The 19,124-nt window shown below is 32.8% G+C and overlaps 1 protein-coding gene across 1 annotated transcript; it reads right to left on the reverse strand.

The window, feature by feature from the left end:
• Positions 1–653: 653 nt before the first annotated feature.
• LOC132268208 (uncharacterized) lies at positions 654–11,637 on the reverse strand. Its single transcript, XM_059769002.1, has 7 exons — positions 10,802–11,637; positions 8,556–8,593; positions 8,239–8,340; positions 7,754–7,825; positions 7,576–7,638; positions 1,347–1,427; positions 654–910 (listed from the first exon to the last, which is right to left on the reverse strand). Exons 2-7 carry the CDS (start codon positions 8,580–8,582, stop codon positions 902–904), a joined length of 354 nt encoding a protein of 117 aa, XP_059624985.1. The 5' UTR covers positions 8,583–8,593; positions 10,802–11,637; the 3' UTR covers positions 654–901.
• Between the last annotated feature and the right edge of the window lie 7,487 nt (positions 11,638–19,124).

Here is a 19,124-nt window from a genome sequence, read left to right on the forward strand (position 1 = left end):
AGTAATAATATTATAAAACTTTAATTCATTTATAATTTCTATAATAAAAGTTGCTCGAATGAATTATAAAATAAAATTATGTCATTATCATAATAATTTTTATATCATATATACCATTATTTCACTATTTTGTCATGAAAGTATTTATTTTCAAGATTACTGGATAGACTTGTATAATAAATGTCGGCGAATTGCCCGGAAAGTATCAGCAAAGTATTCAAAATAATAAAATTAATTTTTATTTATGGACACGTAAATAAAGTATCTGACGTATTCGAATAGTGTCAGTATCCGACACAGTTACGACTACTTCAAAGAAGGGTCTGTGCTTCCTAGATTCAACATGAGCAAACTTGTGATCATGGGGATTGAAAGAGAAACATAATGCCTGTAATTTTTCTTACAACGATGTAATGCTGTCACATTATATATCATTTTTAAATCTGAATTAAACAATTTAAATCCCTGCAGACATCAAGGAATTTGACACATTATCCAAAATCATTCCCACCTTCAAAATATGAAAACTAAAATTCATGGTTGTTTCATCGTCTTACCCAGAAACTCAATCTAGCTATAAACCATTCATTTAATTAGTATCCAAATATATATATATATATATGCAACTCACATTAATTTTAAGCAGTCATATATAGGCAATTAGTACCACTACAATTCAACTGATATTCTCCATTAAAATAAAATAATCCAAACTATCTTATGAAAGAGAGTGTGTATATTAACCTTTTTTTACCCATTTTTCAACAAAAGGTGGAAAAGAAAAAAAAAATTAAAAGCCTGTACAAAAAATTCCAATCAAACAATCCATCATGCCAAATAGTCTGCTTCTAGATGTGATGCAGGAATTTTCACCAAAACTTCAAATCCTCCAAGTAAAAAATCAAGCCACCTACATACAAATATAAATGAGAAAATTTGCACGATAAAGTTGTCGACATAATATAACAATATCAAAATGGTTATAGTTATAAAATTTAGACGTCCCAAGTTCGATTCTCAAAGACAAAAAAAACACCTACATTTTAAGGTTTGTAGTCTTGAGTACCAAAAGTCACCAGGTTCAGATTCTTCACTACAGCATGCATAGCATTTTCATTCAACCATCCTATTATTATTATTATATTTTTGGTGCTCACTCAATTTACATTTTCACGAAAGAGTCAACATGCCTAAAAAATAATATTCTATTAATGCTCCAAAAAAAACGATATTATTCAAATTGCAACAAAAGTTACTAAACAACTTTTTGCCTTCCACAACAACAAAAAATACGAAGAAAAAGCAGTTGCCAAACAGGGCAAAAATGAGTGTTCAAACGTACTTACATTGTTTTTTGGGGCAATTTTGGTATTTGACAATGAAATAGAGAAGTTTTTAATCTCCAAAGGTATCATCTTTCTTGAACCCTGAAAGAGGCAAAATGATTGAAAAATGAGCAAGAGACTAAAATTTTGGAGGATGGAAGGCAAATCTCTTACTGATATTAACAAAGAAGAAAAAAAGAGAAGCATAATCACGACCCATGAATCGAATGATCCACAAATATAGAGACAGTGCCAACTAACTGCTTAGAGAGGTTGTATCCAATAAAGACAGAATTAGTCTTCATCTAAAAGCATACTTCATTATAATGTTGACACCACTTGCAGTAGGGGGGAAAGCTCTGACACCAAATAAATGCAGAACAAGGAGAGGAAAGATAGGAGAGGGAGAATATAGAGACAAAATCACTAAAACAACATGCTCATTAAAAAAAAATCATCAAAAAGTGTATATATATATTGGCGATGAAATAAAATCCTAATCAAACACAACTACAAGATAAAATATTAAAATAAGAAAACTCTGAAATAACCCTAATTTTATCTCAATATATATATATATATATATATATATATGGGTAAAGTGCAAGAAATCCCCTTCAACTATTTTCCTATTTGCAAATAACCCCCCTAAATTACAAAAGTGGCAGAAAACCCCCTGAACTAACCACTTTGGTTGCAATTTACCCACTCCAGTGACCGGTGGATGAATTTGACTGTTAAGTTGCCCATTCCTAGTCCCATGACAACTCAAATTTATTTAAATGACCCTACATCCCTTATAAAAGTTAAAAGACCTTATTGCCCTTCTTTTTACACCTAAACACCAACCAAACCTGCCCTATTTCTCTTTCGATTCTTCACCCTGATCACTGTTCGTTGCCGGAATTTTTCAATTAACTATTGGCCAGTGGCCACTGCTACTCATCACAAATAAATCAGCCAATGATAGTCTACTATAGTGGAACTACTCATCCTATATCTATTCATATGGCAATTAGCTAGCTTCTATGTTTTCCTGCTTAATTTTAACATCCATGTTGTCACCAAAAAAACAGAGTGAATTCAAGTGTAGTGTATTTGTTTTAGAGAGAGAAAGAGGCAACAAGTTTATGTGCTTGAATGTAATTAACGGCAGCTAGAACAAAAAGATAGATTAGGGCTTTGACGTGTTAGGGGGAGAGAGTTCTGTTCAAATTCTATTTGAGTCTCCAAATCGCGAGTTCGGTTTTGATGAATGGGCCGGCCACCACCACTGAAGGCCGATTTGGACTTTCAATCGAATTCCAAGTTGAGATTGAACAACTGCAGGCCTCGTAGAAGAACGATGTGAAGAAATTTGAAGTTTTGGAATTCATCGAGTCGACTCGGCCATCGACGACAATGGTGTATGTAAAGAAGCCCTTTAAAACAGAGAAAACACACTACAGAGGAGTCCAGCGAAGGCCGTGGGGCAAGTTCGCGACGGAGATCCCAGATCCGAACTGGCGCTGGTCAACGGTTTGGTTCCGCACATTCGACACCACCATTGAATCTGCCAAAGCATATAAAGGCCAAGAGAGAAATTGCTGAGAGATAGGAGAGTGCTGGTGGAGAGAGAGGTGGTGTTGTTTGTTGACAGTGGACATGGGCAGCCGTCATGGTTGAGATGATTGGGGAGAAGCAGTATACCCATATGTGTGTGGTGGCCTGGCAGATGGCCGGTTGTGATAAAGGCTTAGATGGCAGTGGAGAGAGATGGTAATGTTGGTCGTCCATGGTCGAGATTGGGGAAGAAGAAGAAAGAATAACATGCATACATGTGTGTGTGTGTGTGAGAGAGGGGGAGAGAGAGAGAGAAAGATAAGGTTGCTGAGGAATCTGAAAGAGAGAGAGGAAATAAGTAGGAAGGCTTGACAAAGTGCTTTTCATCAAAGTCACTCTTCCACCTTTAGACAAATACTGCTTCTTTCAGCCTGCCAACCTTCTCTCAAACCTCTCCACCACTGGATCCCAAAAACCCATTTTCCTCCACGGCGTCCCGCAAGGAAGCCCCAAGTAAGAGGATAGGAAAAGAGCTAATGCAACAGTCTAAGGTATCAGCAAGAACAGAAATATCTGGAACCTCCCTAACCGGAACCAAAACACTTTTTCCCACATTAATCTTCAATCAAGAAACAACTTGAAACCATATCAAAACGCATCTCAAATATCTCATTTGAGAAACATCTGCATCACAAAAAACCAAAGTATCATCAACAAACATCAAATGAGAAATCTCCAACTGACAAAGAGCGTCTTTGCCCACCTGAAAACCCTCAAGAAACCCACATCCGCCGCCCTCCTCAGCATTCTGCTAAGAGCCTCCATCACGATGAGGAACAGAAAAGGAAACAGCAGATCTCCTTGCCTCAAACCCCTCGAATTGCAGAAGAAACCCGTCGGAGCTCCATTCACAAGGACCGAGAAAAGAACACTTGAAATACAAAACAAAATCCAACTTCTCCATCTCTCACCGAAATTCATAGTTGAAGGGCGTTATTTGTAGTTCCAGGGGGTTAGTTGCACTTGACTAATAATTGAAAGGGGTTTCTTGTTTATTGCACTTTACCCTATATATATATATATATATATAATATACACACTAATTTGATCAAATCTCATATTTTATTTATTTTTGCTCCTTCAAAAGTAGATGCCAATCACGTACGGCTCGTGCATTCAAGTCATGTCTTGTTCTCATAGTTGTTAAAGGCTCAAGGCGCACAAAAGCGCAAATGACTCCGGGAGCCTGAGGTGCAAGGCGCAAGGTGCAAGGCGAGGCGCGCGCCCGACTGAAGCGAGGCGCACGTTGAAAAAAAAAAAAAACAAAACCCACCCAAGGATGTGATATATTTTCAAATCAAATCAATCTCATTTTTTTTGGTTAATCTTCAATTCAAAAGATTATTGGTGGCTGATTTCCGAATCAAAGGATCAATTATGGGTCTAAATTAAACATACAAAACTCTCAAATACAAAAAATTCAATGATAATTTGCAGTAGGGTTCGTGAGATGGGTGTCTTATAATCGGGAGCCCAGGATCAACCAATTTATTTTTGTTCGAAGTTTGTTAAGAATTCTCCATGTTTCATAAGCTTAATTCTCACCAAAATCCATCAACATTGATTGAAACAAAATGGAAAGAAAGAACCATCCAAGCATGACTCATTTAGTATGTTTCAAAACCAAAAGAATATCATCAGTACTTGGAAAATTATGGATGGCAAATAATAAAGAAAAGAAAACTACAAAATTGGATTTCTTTTTATTTATTTTTATTTTTTATACACGTAATAACAACACTTGTGTTGTAAGACAAGTAATTACTTGGTGAAAACTTGATCATAGACAATATGATGGTGGTCCATTCGACAAATATACAATATGAAGTGAACAACATATTAACATGTTAGACAAATAGAAACTTAGAATGGAAAAATAGTGATCAACAGTCATCACAGTGAGTCCAGACTCCAGACTCCAGAGAAGAAAAGAAAAAAATAAAATAAAAAAATACAAAAATAAAAAAAGAAGAAAAATAAAAATAAAAATAAATCTGCCAAAGACTCGGCCGAGAGAGCCGAGAGAAGAAAAGAAGAGAAGAAAAGAAGAAGAAGAAGAAGAAGAAAAGAAAAAAAAATCTGAGACCGGTCACCGATCCGGCAGATCCGAGAAGAGAAGGAGTCTAAGAGGAGAGAAGAAGAAGAGAAGAAGAACTAACCTTAGATCCAGCAGATGATGCAGATCCGAGACCGAGAGTCGGAGTCCAAGTCGTCACTCGTCTCGCTGCCTCTGTCAGTCTGTCTTCTTTCCTTTCCTTTTTGCTTCTCTTTTTTTTCTTTTCTTTTTTTAATTGTTGCAACTTGTAGCTTTTCTTTTAACTAGTAACTAATAAAATAATATGATAATAATATAAACAATACATAAACAATAAACAAACAAAACCATTTAAAAATACATTTTCAAGCAGGCGCGCCCGTAGCCTCGCGCCTATGCACAAAAGGCATACGCCTTCTTTCAACCATGCGCCTTAAGTCAATACAGGCGATGAGATGGCGCCTGGAGGCGCCTTGCGCCTCAGGCGCGCGCCTTCGGCGCCTTTGACAACTATGCTTGTTCTTATCACAGACCCCTAAAGTTTGATAACTACATTTGTATTAACCCAGAGGCAGATACTCAAGAGTCGCATCACGTGAAATTTTCACCAACTTTGATTATATTGCAGTCGATTACACACATATCATGACTCAAAAAGAACAATGATCAACCAGGAGACGCAATCGTGTATAATTTCAAACCCAATTGACCCGGTAGAGGAAAAAGTTGTTACTATTTTGAGTCAAGACATAACAAACTGTTACGAAAAACACAGTGGACCCAAGAAACACAACTAACAATAAACACGCCACACACAAATAAAACATAGATTTAGATTGGTTCCACGAAGCATACATCCACGGTGAAGATTCGGCGGAAGAACTCACCCTCTTTTCTGCGATTTTCTCTCTATTATTCCACTCCAAACCCTAAGGGCCATTATATATTGGGCCACAATAGAGTACTTAATAGAGTCTACGACCCGCAAGCCAAAAAACCGAATCAAAGCTCAATCACACAAAACAGTAAATAAAAATAAAAATAAAAATAAATTAAAGGGTCCAGGGCTCAACAAAGAATGCTGTGATGAAATGATAAAACTAGTAAAGAAAGGCATATGTAATAACTTACAAGTATTACCAGTGGATTACCATTTCGACAAAAGTAAACTCAGATGGTTTCACACATGATGATCATAGATGTTTGAACTAATAATAAGCAGCCATGTGGTTTTAAATAATTCCAGCTGGAAAGCTAGAGGACCTTAAGGTTGATATACAAAGGAAGGAGTGTGAAAAAGAGGCTCTAAACAGAACAGAAGAGAAAAATTCCCCTATTACATAGAACCCTAAATCATTGGTTCTTCAATCAAAGATCAGTATTAATGTTAGTTTTAAAACATCCTGGGACTTTAGATTTTCAATTCAAATGTAGGAAAGTCCAAGTTGATCGGTGAAATGAAATAGACTAACTTAATACCTTAAAACAATTCAAAACTATTAAATCTGACATTGTTATTTCAACATACGCACCCAAAAGGAAAAGAATAGAGAAACCAAATGTGCTAAAATAAAGTAAAACAATATATATATATATATATATATATATATATATATATATATATATATATATATATATATATATATTGATTCACAATAAAAGGAAGTCAAAATAGAATCTGATTTCACAATTTCCAAAACTCAATTTTACATATAAAAGAAAAGGAAAGCATAATAGCAAGCGTGACAATTTTGTCACCCCGGGTAAATGAATCACCCCAACCTCATGTCACAAACACACTAAATGGTGTGAAGGCTCAAAGTCAGGGTTTAATAGTATACATGAGCTTGTTTGCACAGAGCTGAATTTGTTTCGAATTTCAAATCCTTGAAACTAAAAAAGTACACTTTGGAGTTCTATTTGTAAAATTGAGGTATACGAATAAGCCCCCAATACCATGCTTATTAGTGTTTACATAAATAAAATTGAACACTAAGATTTGAATTAGAACTTCATATTCCAGTTCCTATTTCAAAGTCCATAACAAAGATCAGAATCTTCATTTGACTCCAAACAGACAATATGTCCGAGAGAGAGAGAGAGAGAGAGAGAGGAGGGGAAAAGGTAGGAACCTATAATAGACCCTTTTACAAGAGCAATGGTGGAAGCAGGAAAGAGAAATGTGTATATAGATATATATGTATGTGATAAGTGCACAAAATACATTATTTTTGTGATTTAGTTAAAAATTTAATACACCACCCGTCAGTATGCGTGTGTGATTTAGTTTACTTAATATAAGGGTATTTTTGGAACTTAAAATTTACCCCTTTGAATGACCTAGTTGATTGACAACGAGCAGTTAGGGTGATTTTGTAAAACCTCAACAGAGGTTGACCACACTCTTTCAACTAGTTTCTTCTGAAGAAAATTTTGAAAAACCTCTTGAGGGTACTTTACACTAAATTCTTATTTCTGCAAGCTCTCAATCAGCCCAAAACATATAGTTTCTAAAGGTGCAATGGTAATCAGAGAAAAACTAAATATAGTACTTATAAAAAAATAAAATATAAAAAATGCTACATATAGTAGGGTTAGCCTAGCTGCATTTACCTCTGGTAATCCTAAAGCCTTGAGATCATCATCAGTTAAGCGTAAAAAAGTGGCCATATCAATCTGCAGAAAAAGCATGTGGCATCAAAATAGTGAAGGAATTTCTTAAGGTAATGGTAAAACCAAAGCCACTACACAAAATTGCAGTAAACAAAGGAAAGCTATAAAACACACGCACTTCCTCAGATTCGAACATCTTCGAATACTTTTCAAGACCCAACAGCATCAGGAAACCATCCACCGAACGAACCTGCACAAAAATGTACCCCTTGTAAGTACAAAAACACACATCATATTCTGTATTTAATCCCCATTATCCATATTTAATTTTTATTAAAGTCGGTCATTAGCTGAGATGGTGTTTAAGATACGCTCTGCAAACCCCAACCCCCAAACAAAAAGGGGAAAAGAATCTGCAGCTTCACCACCAAGTTCAACCCTTCAGGGTGAACAACCAACATAAGATTAGGGGATTAGTGAAAAGGAAATAATAAAGATTTAATTAATTACAAAACACCCAAAAAAATTAAGAACTCATTCTTTGAAAAGTAGTAAAATGCAACTACAGAAGAAATATTTTGAAAAATGGATAACAGTATGATTTGGGTATTTCTAAAAACTGAGGCTGAGCAGAAGACTCGTTTTTCTATCAGCTTGACTGACCTCAGGTATTGACTCCGGCTTTGGTGGATCAGTGTTCACTGGCTGCAGATGCATGTCAACATTGAGATCCTCAAAACTGCTCAGACTGAACATTAGGACCTCCTGAAATAAAACCCTTTCCACGTTGAGTTCTTTGCTGACATTCGATCAAAGTACAATGTACAATAAGGCTGCTATATATTATTATTGTTATTCTTATTATTGTTATTTATAATTACAACAGACATATATATATATATATATATATATATAAGAGCAAAATACAATCAAAGCTGCAGCCTCTAGATGAATGCAACTGTGTATCAAACAATTCATACTTGTCCAGAATTCAGACTTGTAGGCATGTTTGCTCTGCCTGCAAAACAAATGACATTTGAGTCAAATAAAATAACAATAAAATCGACAGAAAAGATCGAAGGCTTTGTGCCTCAACACATAATGGGACTCCACCTTACATACTAAGGAAACAAAACGTAGATAAAGGGAAGTGCATCTAAAAGATTTTATTACTTAATGGCTCACATCTGTAGAACAGGCATAATTTATATATGTATTACTCAATTTATATAGATCCGTATGCCTCAAATAAAAAGGCCGTGCTTATTATAGTTCCAAACGCAATACGTATGATACATAAATGAGAACACACCAGATAAACAGCACTTGTTACTACAAGCGCAATGAACCAAGAACAAATCACGAATCACTATAGAAAAGTAAGCATGCCACACACAAGAACGTTTAAGATTTATGTGGTTTGGCACAAATTATGCCTCTAAAGATTTCACTATGTGAAAACCAGGAAATTACAAGATTCAGCTCCCAAACCCTAGCTCTCGCTCTCTTTCCAGCAATTTTCAGTGTCTCACTCTATCCCACTCAAAACACTAAACGCCCTTATATACCAAGCTACAAGAGAGTACTAAATATGGTCCACGACCCGCAAGCCAAAAAACTGGTCAAATTTTTTTTTAATCCCGCACAAAACTCACTTTTCCAGTAGAACTGAGTCGCAGCGCGACCCAGGCTGAAACAAAATTCAGGTCACAACAGCAATGTTTGACAATTTGCTAATAAAATTAAATTTCTTTGAATGAAAAATATTATTGGAATAATAAAGCCTAATAAGGATTCATGGGAGAAAAGGTATCACAGGTTTGCAGTTGCATATCTTTTAATAATTCTTGAACTTTATTCGTGTTTTTATTTCATCTCTATACCCCTCAACAACCATGTATGCATATTTAAAGACATATATAACATTGTCAGATTCCCTGTTTCTTATTTTGCATGGCAGGACATTTCCCTTAATACTTAGATAATATAATTTTAGGTTCATCTCAACAAATCATGCAACTTAATAATTTTGGTCAAGGCTGGTAATTGCAACAAACTAAAACTTGCCTCTGATATAATCAGCAATCAAACACACCCTTCCAATATTTAAAACTCTTCATTACCAAAACATACTCCTGTTCTAAAGCCTTGTGGCACAAAAACTGTCTAAATAAACCCATACATAACCAAACCATGATCATAATTACCTTACAAGAGAATGAACCTAGCGATACTTGATCGATCAGCTTACCATGTTCAACACAAAATGAATGGTCAAACAACAAGGATAAACCCCGTTGAGTTCACATTTTAAACTCATTTCCTGGCACTCAGCCATACCCTGTGCTCCACTCTAACACGCGGACAACGATAGTATTTCATTCTTTTCATGCATGCCTTCTTTTGAGTCCATACATAAGAAGCCAATCCAATAAAACATCACTCGCCATGTCTAAATTCTCAAGTTCAATCATTTTGTTACTTTTCAATAACACCTTTATTATTTTAACTACAGTTTCACAAAAAACAAGGTCGGATATTCATTTATGAAAATTTTAAGAGCTAACAATTTTGAAAGGTAACAAGGTCGGACATTCATTTATGAAAATTTTAAGACCTAACAATTTTGAAAGGTAGTGGCAAACCAGAAAAACCATCTGGTACTGTGTGAATTTTAAGTACTCTTTTTTAAAAAATGTTTGATAGGTATATAAAAATATGTGTACATAAATGTACAGTTTTATAGTTTTACCCATAATATCCCATAATCAGAGATTGCCAGCTTCTTCCAAAGTGGGCAAATTCTGAAGCTACAGATCACAAATTTTGATAACGCTCATTACTACCAATCAACAACCTTTTACTCAAAATCAGTTCGGCTCTCGTCAACTTCCTCTGGTTGCTATGATCTAAAATCATGCAGAAACAACCTGTTTTTGAGATCTGTTAATTTGTCATTGAAAACAGATTCAAACTCTAGGAATCTGAAAAGATCTCAAATTGGTAGAAGCTTGAGCAAACATCTAAAGACTGGTTTAACTCAAAATTTCAACCTTAGAAGGTACCAAACATAAATGAATTGGAGAATAAACTCAATTTGTTAAAACATCTAAGGCTGCTTTCCTCAATTTGATTAATTTTCGTAGTGTTCAAACGGATAAACAACAACATACAAATATTTGGAGTCCAAACAAAGTAATGTTAAATAAAAAACACAAATACTTACTGGGGGTCCAAAAAAAGTGATGTTAAATTTGCGGGAGCGAGGTTCTCTATATTCAAGGCGCAGAGACCCGACCACAACGTTGAAAGCTCCTCCATGTCATCAGAAACTTGGACGATCAAGATGGAAACATATTGAAAGTTGGAGGGGTCAACATTGAAACCAGTCTTCATCATACAAAATTTTGGGTTTCCCAAATGAACAAAGCAACCAGAGAACGCGGGATCGCAATCTACTGGTAGATCTTTAAAGTCCAGTTCCCTAAAATACACTGGAACACCAATAGATTCAATGATACAATCACTCTAAACGACTTGATATGCAATTAAGTTATAACTACGCCCGAAAGTGTATAAATAACCATCACAATATGAAAAACCCTCTTTCACCGACGGCCATTACTAGGGGGAAAGGTTTTGTTGCCTCTGGCCCTTCCAATTCGAAACACTCTTTGGTATTTGTATCGAAAATTAGGGGTTGAAGCTGCTCAAAACTGACATGCAGATCCCAATATGAAGCCATCACCAACATGTGAGATCCTGAGATATCACAACCAACCGGTGAATATCCTCTGTTCTTCTTTTTTGAGTAACCAAACGCTTTCTTCAGAGGATAAACTGTTGCAATTTTAGATCCCCCTCCTCCTCCTTCTCCTACTCGAAATTTGATTTCGTAAATTGCAGCACAATATGGCCCACCAACTAGAGTCGCAACCAAAAACAATGATACTTCTTCCTCATTCTCCTCCATCTTCAATCAATTGCCTTCCTCCTCCGCCGCCGGAGATGTAAGAGACTCTCGGTAGCTGTAAAAGTTGCAGAAGAGAATAGTGTAGAAGAAGCCTTTTTGGTGCCTCCCCCCTCTCCCACGATTATAAAGGCCTCTTAAGGTTAGGAATGCCTCGTCTTGTGCGCGCGCTTTAGCTATGTCTGAAAGGACATTGATACCCTTAGCAAATTTAAGTTTCTATTTCGTATATTTATTACACTACTTTATTTAGAATAAACTTTTCATCATAATAACGCTTGCCGGCTAATTTTTGTCTGCTTTGGTGCAATTAGTAAGGTTTTATAAATGAGTCACCGGTATTGTGATCAAGCTTAATTTGAACAATTAAATAGTTCAAAACTGATGCTTGAATTTTATCTCGCTCATCTAATAAGAAAGGATAATATTTGGGTTCTTTCACAGGAGGATGAATTTTATCCTTACAAATGATGTGGCCCAATATAATTTAAATACATAATCAAAATTTTAAAAATTTTAATAATAGTTATTATCCAACTTCTTACATATTAAACCAAAATATATATATATATATATATATATATATGTAAACTGTTAGCCCTATTAATTGAAGATGTTGGAAACTTAGGAGAGATCCAAAAGATAGATCTAATCAAACTGTGACAAAAAAAAAAAAAAAAAAATAGATCTAGGACCAGAAGTAAATATACGAGAAAAGGTCTATTCAAATATAAATTAACATTAAATTTCTATATAATATTTTAACCTCCTTTTCATTCTATATTTAACACTTGATATAGTACATTCTTTAAATAAATTTAGTAATTTTTCAATTTCAAATGGAAATTGGGTACAAAAACAATAGTGATTCTTTTGGAAAGGACAAAAAAAAAAAAAAAATGGGATTCGGTTTAACCTATAAGAAAATAAGTAATGATTATTTTTAAAAAAATTTAAACATGTGTCTAAATTGTATTGAGCCACATCAACTGGGAGAACAAAATTTATCCTCCAAAGAAAGAACCCAAGCAGTGTCCCATAAAAAATTTCAAGTTAACTTTTACTTTAACCAATCTCAAAATAAGTTAAGTGCTTGGGTTTCTTATAATTGTCTAGATTGTGAATCCCAGTCAATAAATTGAAAAGTGATTAATTTAGATTGTTTTGTTCTTGTCACTTATTGAATGTATATGTCCAACCTCTAATTTTAATTATTGAATAAGTACACTACTTATTTATATATTTTTATTATGCACCTCCTTGTTTGTGCTTGACATGTGCTTAAATTATTTTAAGATATACAAGGAAGGACCAAGCAAGTAGTCGTGGCTCACTGGCTGAGACAAATCTTACCTGGATCTATGCTCAAAAAGGAAAATAACGATTTAGACGATTTTTTTTTTTTTTAATGTTTAGTTAAGACATCTAATAGCCTGAAATCATGTTAAACATGTCTATTTGATTGGAGAGGTCAGAAATTATGTTAAACATGTCTATTTGATTGGGTTAAAGGTGGAAGGATTGTTTAATATTGTCTATTGACATTTTTAGTTAATTAGGTGTGTATTGTTTTAACATTATCGATCAACATATTTAAGTAATTATTAAAAGGGTAGATTGACATGATTAAGGGCAATGGAATTCATCAACTTTGAGCAAAGCAAATTTCTAGTCATGGGTATGCAATAAAAAGGTTTTTTACATAGGATGAACGGCACTGGTCTCTGGTAAGTTATTTTATAGTCTTGTTTGTGTTACTACTGGGATAAATTGCTTGACATAGCACATGGAACACAATGGAAGAATTAACGGCGTGTAGGCTCCGTTTGTTTGGATGTAAAATATTTTACAGAAATTATTTTTTTATTTTTTTGGTATTTGTTTGTCTTAAAATATTTACGAAAAAAATATATATTAAAATTTTACAAAAATAATTTATCCATCAATTTTTAGTAAGTTATCTTATACGTCCCGCCCGAAAGACTCGACCTAAACTTCGACTTAGACCTTTGTCAAACATCAAAAAGTACAAATACAAAAATATTTTTCCTAAAAAATGAAAAAAAATATTTTACGTCAAAACAAATGGAGCAGTAAAATTAAAAATTAATAAAAGAGTGGGAAGATGTAAAATATAAGTTATTTTCTCATTCCAAAATAAAGCTTAAAATATTTATTACTCCTTTAGTCCCTTTGATTTTGTAGGAGTTGTTCTTTATTTATTTCTTATATTAATGGAAGTAACTCTTCATTTAAAATAGAGTAATGTTATACTATGAGAGTCCCTCCAAGATGATAATAGTTGAATTAAAACATTTATTAATAAATAAATATTTTGACTTTTTACATACTTCAAGAAATTAAATACGAAAAGTCCATATCTCTTGTCACGAGATAGATAGCATTACCTTGTTAGGCATATACATTTCATTAAACCATTAGTTTCTCAACTGTAAAATTGTTAGAAATATTAATTTAAGGAGGTTTTTTCGGAGAGAGAATAGTTCAGTTGGTTTTTATGTAATTAACCCTTTAAATATCAAGCAAATATCATAAAGAAATAGAAAGGATAAAGCAAATAGCCATTAGAGCAGTACTTAATTCAAGAAATGCTGGGGAGAGAGAGAAAAAAGGATTATTTAAAAAAATTATTTTTAAACATTTATAATTTACGGGCTCATTTTGATTTTTTTTTTTTTTATTGACTCATTTTACAATTTCGTGTCTATATAATTGTTTTTAAAAATTTATTTATTTTAATATAAACAAAGTGATATGATATTATTTTCATTCCAAATACCATTTCACATCCAAACTAAAATAGGAATTCCTTTCCCTTTAAATTCAATAAATTAAAGTGACCAATGGCATCTTCGAGGAGTGACGTCGACGAGTGATGACCGATGATGCTACCATTGCCAGTTTTAGGTAACTCCTCTAAATTCTCTAATCGGCTTTCATCCTTTGCTTTTCCACTTCGGGTGATGGTTACTTGCATGGTTTGGTCGATCTTGATTGGTGGTGGTATGAGGAAATCAGTAAAAATACCATATATTCACATCACTCAATTCAAAATTCCCAAATATCATGTCTTCAAATATCATTAGAGATGCAAAGATCCTGAAATCACTCACATTTCCTATGCTGATTTGCTACTGCTATTACATGGGGATATCACTTCAGTTTCTGTGCTAAAATCGGCACTTGACCACTTTTGCTCAATGTTTGGGTTGCAAATTAACCTCAACAAAAGCTCACTGTTTCTTGCTGGGGTAGATGCCCACACACGAGAGGCAATCACGTCAATTATTGGCATCGGCTCTGGGACTCTTCCTGTCAAATACCTTGGAGTACCTTTGATCACAACTTGCTTAAAAGCCTCCCACTGCAGTATTCTAATCAACAAAATGACCCACGGAATCTCTCATTGGTCTTCAAGATCCCTCCCCTATGGTAGATTACAGCTAATCAAGGCAGTTCTTGTATCCACTCAAATCTATTGGTTGAGCTCCATCGCTACTGTGAATGCGACCGCACCGAATCATTTATATGTTGACCAAAACAAGTCAACGATTTAGATCTGAGTGTGCACCACTTTCCATGGTCTGCGATGCACCGTATCATTTCCTTGTTGACTAGACCGCACCACACTGAATCATCCATCCCTCATCAGCACCATCCAAGGGCCAATATCCGCGCGCACAGTAATATATATATACATTGTGCCGCACCAGATTATCTCCCTATTGATGTGTCGATTGTACAGAAGCCTTATATATATAAATATATATATTAGTCAATGTATACGTGCGATGCACGTGAGTAAATAAAGCATAATTTGTCAGTAAATTAAAAAAAAGTAAATATTTTGATATGCCTTTCTTACATCCATCATAACAAAATCCAAAAAAAATTAAAAAAAAAAAAAAAAAGGTCCACCTTATTAATTAATTAATAAAAGAGAAATCATAATAGTTAATGTTAGGAATGACGATTAAGTGAAGCTTTAACAATGTTGAACAAATAAAATGAGGTGCTGGTTTTCACGAAAATAACAACATGCAATGGTAAAATTATTGCAATGAACTGAAAGCATACAACATATTAATACATACCTCCACTGAGGCTCGAACCCCGACCTCTCTTTGAGAAGTAGGGGCTTGGTACCGCTAGGCTACTGGCCTGTTGTTAAATATATTTGACACACTTATTGATTTTAATACATTTTTAAATATATTCATGATTAAAATTTTAAAATTGTATGATGAAAATCTTTGGAAAAAAATATATTTTTATTAACACAAATAATAAATTTTTTTTTTGAACCATTCGATATAAATATTTGATAAGATGTGAAAAACTCAATGAGACTGAATTTTGGTTTCACCAGACATATTTTTAACAAAAGTAAAACTAAATTAAATTAAATATGTTTAAAGATAGTTCATAAACTAATTTGATTCATATACTTCACAATGGATATAATTGTAAGGAAAAAAAATGAATTTATAAATTCAAAACAAATATATAAAAATGTAATTTTATTGACATTAATATAGTAGTAGAAGTAGAAGGAGATTTAGAATGGTATTATTATTATTTTTGTAGATTTATTAATATTCAAATTTTAGTAGAATGAGAATTTTGAACTACATATATTTTATTGATGTACCAAATTGTTTTCATACCAAGTAAATATAAACAAACAAACACATGCTCTCTTTGTGTTGAATGATTATCCTTTTTCGCCATCAATTAGGGTCTTGCAACATAGTTTCAATCCTCGTATCACAAAAAAATAATAATAATAATAATAAATAAATCATCAAAACTTAAATATACAAAAAGAGGCACAACTAAGTACATACCTTGTATTGTATTGCAATCTAATGAAAATTATAAAATTAACACAATCTAAACTCAATATGTATTGGACTAACATTTTACAATTTTGATAATTTCATTATAAATATGAACGTTTTGAGAAAAAAAAATTTAAATCAACAATACAAATTGACACTAAATAAAAAATAAAATAAAATAAAATAAAAAACACCAACACATGGTCCATCTTTGTGTTGAATCATTACCCACCCTTTTTTCGCCCTCCTGTAAGGAATTTGATCAATTTAATTTAAAAGGTGTTGACTCGTATTAAATACTGTCCATTATCATAAAAGGAAACGTTTAACAATGTAATTATTATATAGGAATAAGATGCCAATGAAACATTTTAATTTAAAAGGTATTAACTCATAATAAAAATAGTGGTTTGCGTCCATCATAAATAAAATGAAACGTTTTTATCCATATAATTTTAGAAATAAGATGCCAATGAAACGTTTGTATCCTTTAGGATCCGTTTGGTTAGTTAGAAATTGATGATGAAAAGTTAAAAAAAAAAGAAAGTGAAGTTAAAGAAAAGAAAATTAGTTTTCTATTATGCATTTGGTTAGCAAGAATTTTTTTTGAAGAAACTTGCGAGAAAACATTGTTTAATTAATTTGGATAGCAAGAGAATGAAAGGAAAATGATTTTATATGTCAAAATTACCCTTATGAATTTAATAGTAAAATAATAATAATATATACAATTAAATAATAATAATATTAGTAAAATAATATATACAATTAAATTACCCTTATGAATTTAATAACAATAATAAAGTGATAAAATAATATATTTAATTAGATTTATAAATAAATATATATGTCTGGATATGTATATGTCTCTTTATATAGTTTTTTTTTTTTTTTTTGGGAAGTTTACATTATATATTAGGACTCTGCTATTAGATTAGTTTACTTTGTAATCAATTTAGGAATATTAATTTGTGTAAGAAAACTCTCATTTAGTGAGTATGAAGAAGAACAAAAAGCAACATCTTACAAGGGTATAAGAGGAAATGAATATATAATGATATAACTTTCACGTGAAAACGCGTGTTTTATGGAGGAAACATTTTGAGGAAAATCAAGCAGTTACGAGAATATTACTTTCCTAAAAACTTTTTTTTTCACGCTAACCAAACGGCTAAAAATCTTTAAAAAATTTTGTTTCTTTTCCTTTCTCGCCAATTCACGCTAACCAAACTAAGCCTTAAGGATTTAGCAAAAGAAAACGTAGTATAAAATTAATAGTAACTAAAATTTAATTAAAAGCTATTAACTAATGTAAAAAGTACTAAAAATATATTTAAAAATTAAAAATATCCTACTCATATTAAAAGTACAATTTTTATATAAGAATAAGATGGAAGGAAACGTATTTTAAAAAAATAAAAAATACATCCTTAGGGGTGGTCATCACCAAAAGAAATCATAGTATAAAAATAATAGTAATCAAAATTTAATTTAAAAGCTAAGCTATTAACTAATATATAAAAATAATAAAAATGTTTGAAAATTCAAAATATCCTACTAATATTAAAAATAGAAGTTTGTGTCCATCATAAAAGGAAACATATAAGAATATAATTATTATATAAGAATAAGATGAAAAGAAATGTAAAAATAAATAATAATAATAAAATAAATAAAAAATACAATATGAATGATTATGAAACATATTATACAATTATACAATTATAATATGATTATGAAACATATTATACAATTATACAATTTAGGTATTAACGCGTATTAAATACTGTCCATCATCATAAAAGGAAACGTTTAACAACGTAATTATTATATAGGAATAAGAGGCCAATGAAACATTTTAATTTAAAAGGTATTAACTCAAATTAAAAATAGTGGTTTGTGTCAATTATAAAAAAAAAAAAATGGCTAAAATCTGAAAACCCCCATGTTATTTATCGAAACTATCTACTAACCACGAAACAAAATGACAAGAATACCCTTAATAGTATATTAATATTTATTTAAATATAATTACTATAATGATATATAATTACTATAATTATAATTATAATCAGGGATAGTTTCGTCAATTTGTACTGACCTCCCTTCTTGTTTGTCAAATAACAATGACCTCCCCTGTCAGAGCTTTTGGATTGATGGCGGTTATAATGAAATTACTTTTCTACCCTTTTGTATCACTATTGTATTTTATTAAAAACACAATGTAATTTGAAAAGACAAAAATACCCCAAAACCCCCTTGTGAATCTCTGCTTGCCATTCAGTTACCGCCGAATCTTTTCACCGAGAACCCTCACTTGGCCGCTCAAACGGAGGCCTCAATTCTAAAACAAAGTACTGTACATCTTCTCCAAGGTGTGTCGCACTCAGGTAGCCCAGAAATGTCCTTTATGATCTTGCCGAGTTGGCTCACCAACGAGTTTGAGTTCTATGAAAGACCCACAAGAATTAAAGATTTTGGAGCGATTGAGAGAGACCCAGATGAGAGAATTGTTTGAATTTTAGAGTTTCTGAATTTAATACCCAATTGCAAAACCTTTACACCAATCACAACCTAAACACCAAACCCATCTGCAGAACTTAACCAACAATAGTGCTTGCTCGCACTCCGTCACTACTGATCTATTTCTCATCGTTGATTCAATTCGCGTGCTCGCCGATAAGTTCCATTTCCGTTCACCTTGCCTGTTCATTCCG

Source organism: Cornus florida, unplaced genomic scaffold, assembly GCF_030987335.1.
Source record: "Cornus florida cultivar Cherokee Brave unplaced genomic scaffold, ASM3098733v1 CherokeeBrave_3.0.0_Hap2_Chr08, whole genome shotgun sequence".
Classification (NCBI taxonomy): domain Eukaryota; kingdom Viridiplantae; phylum Streptophyta; class Magnoliopsida; order Cornales; family Cornaceae; genus Cornus; species Cornus florida.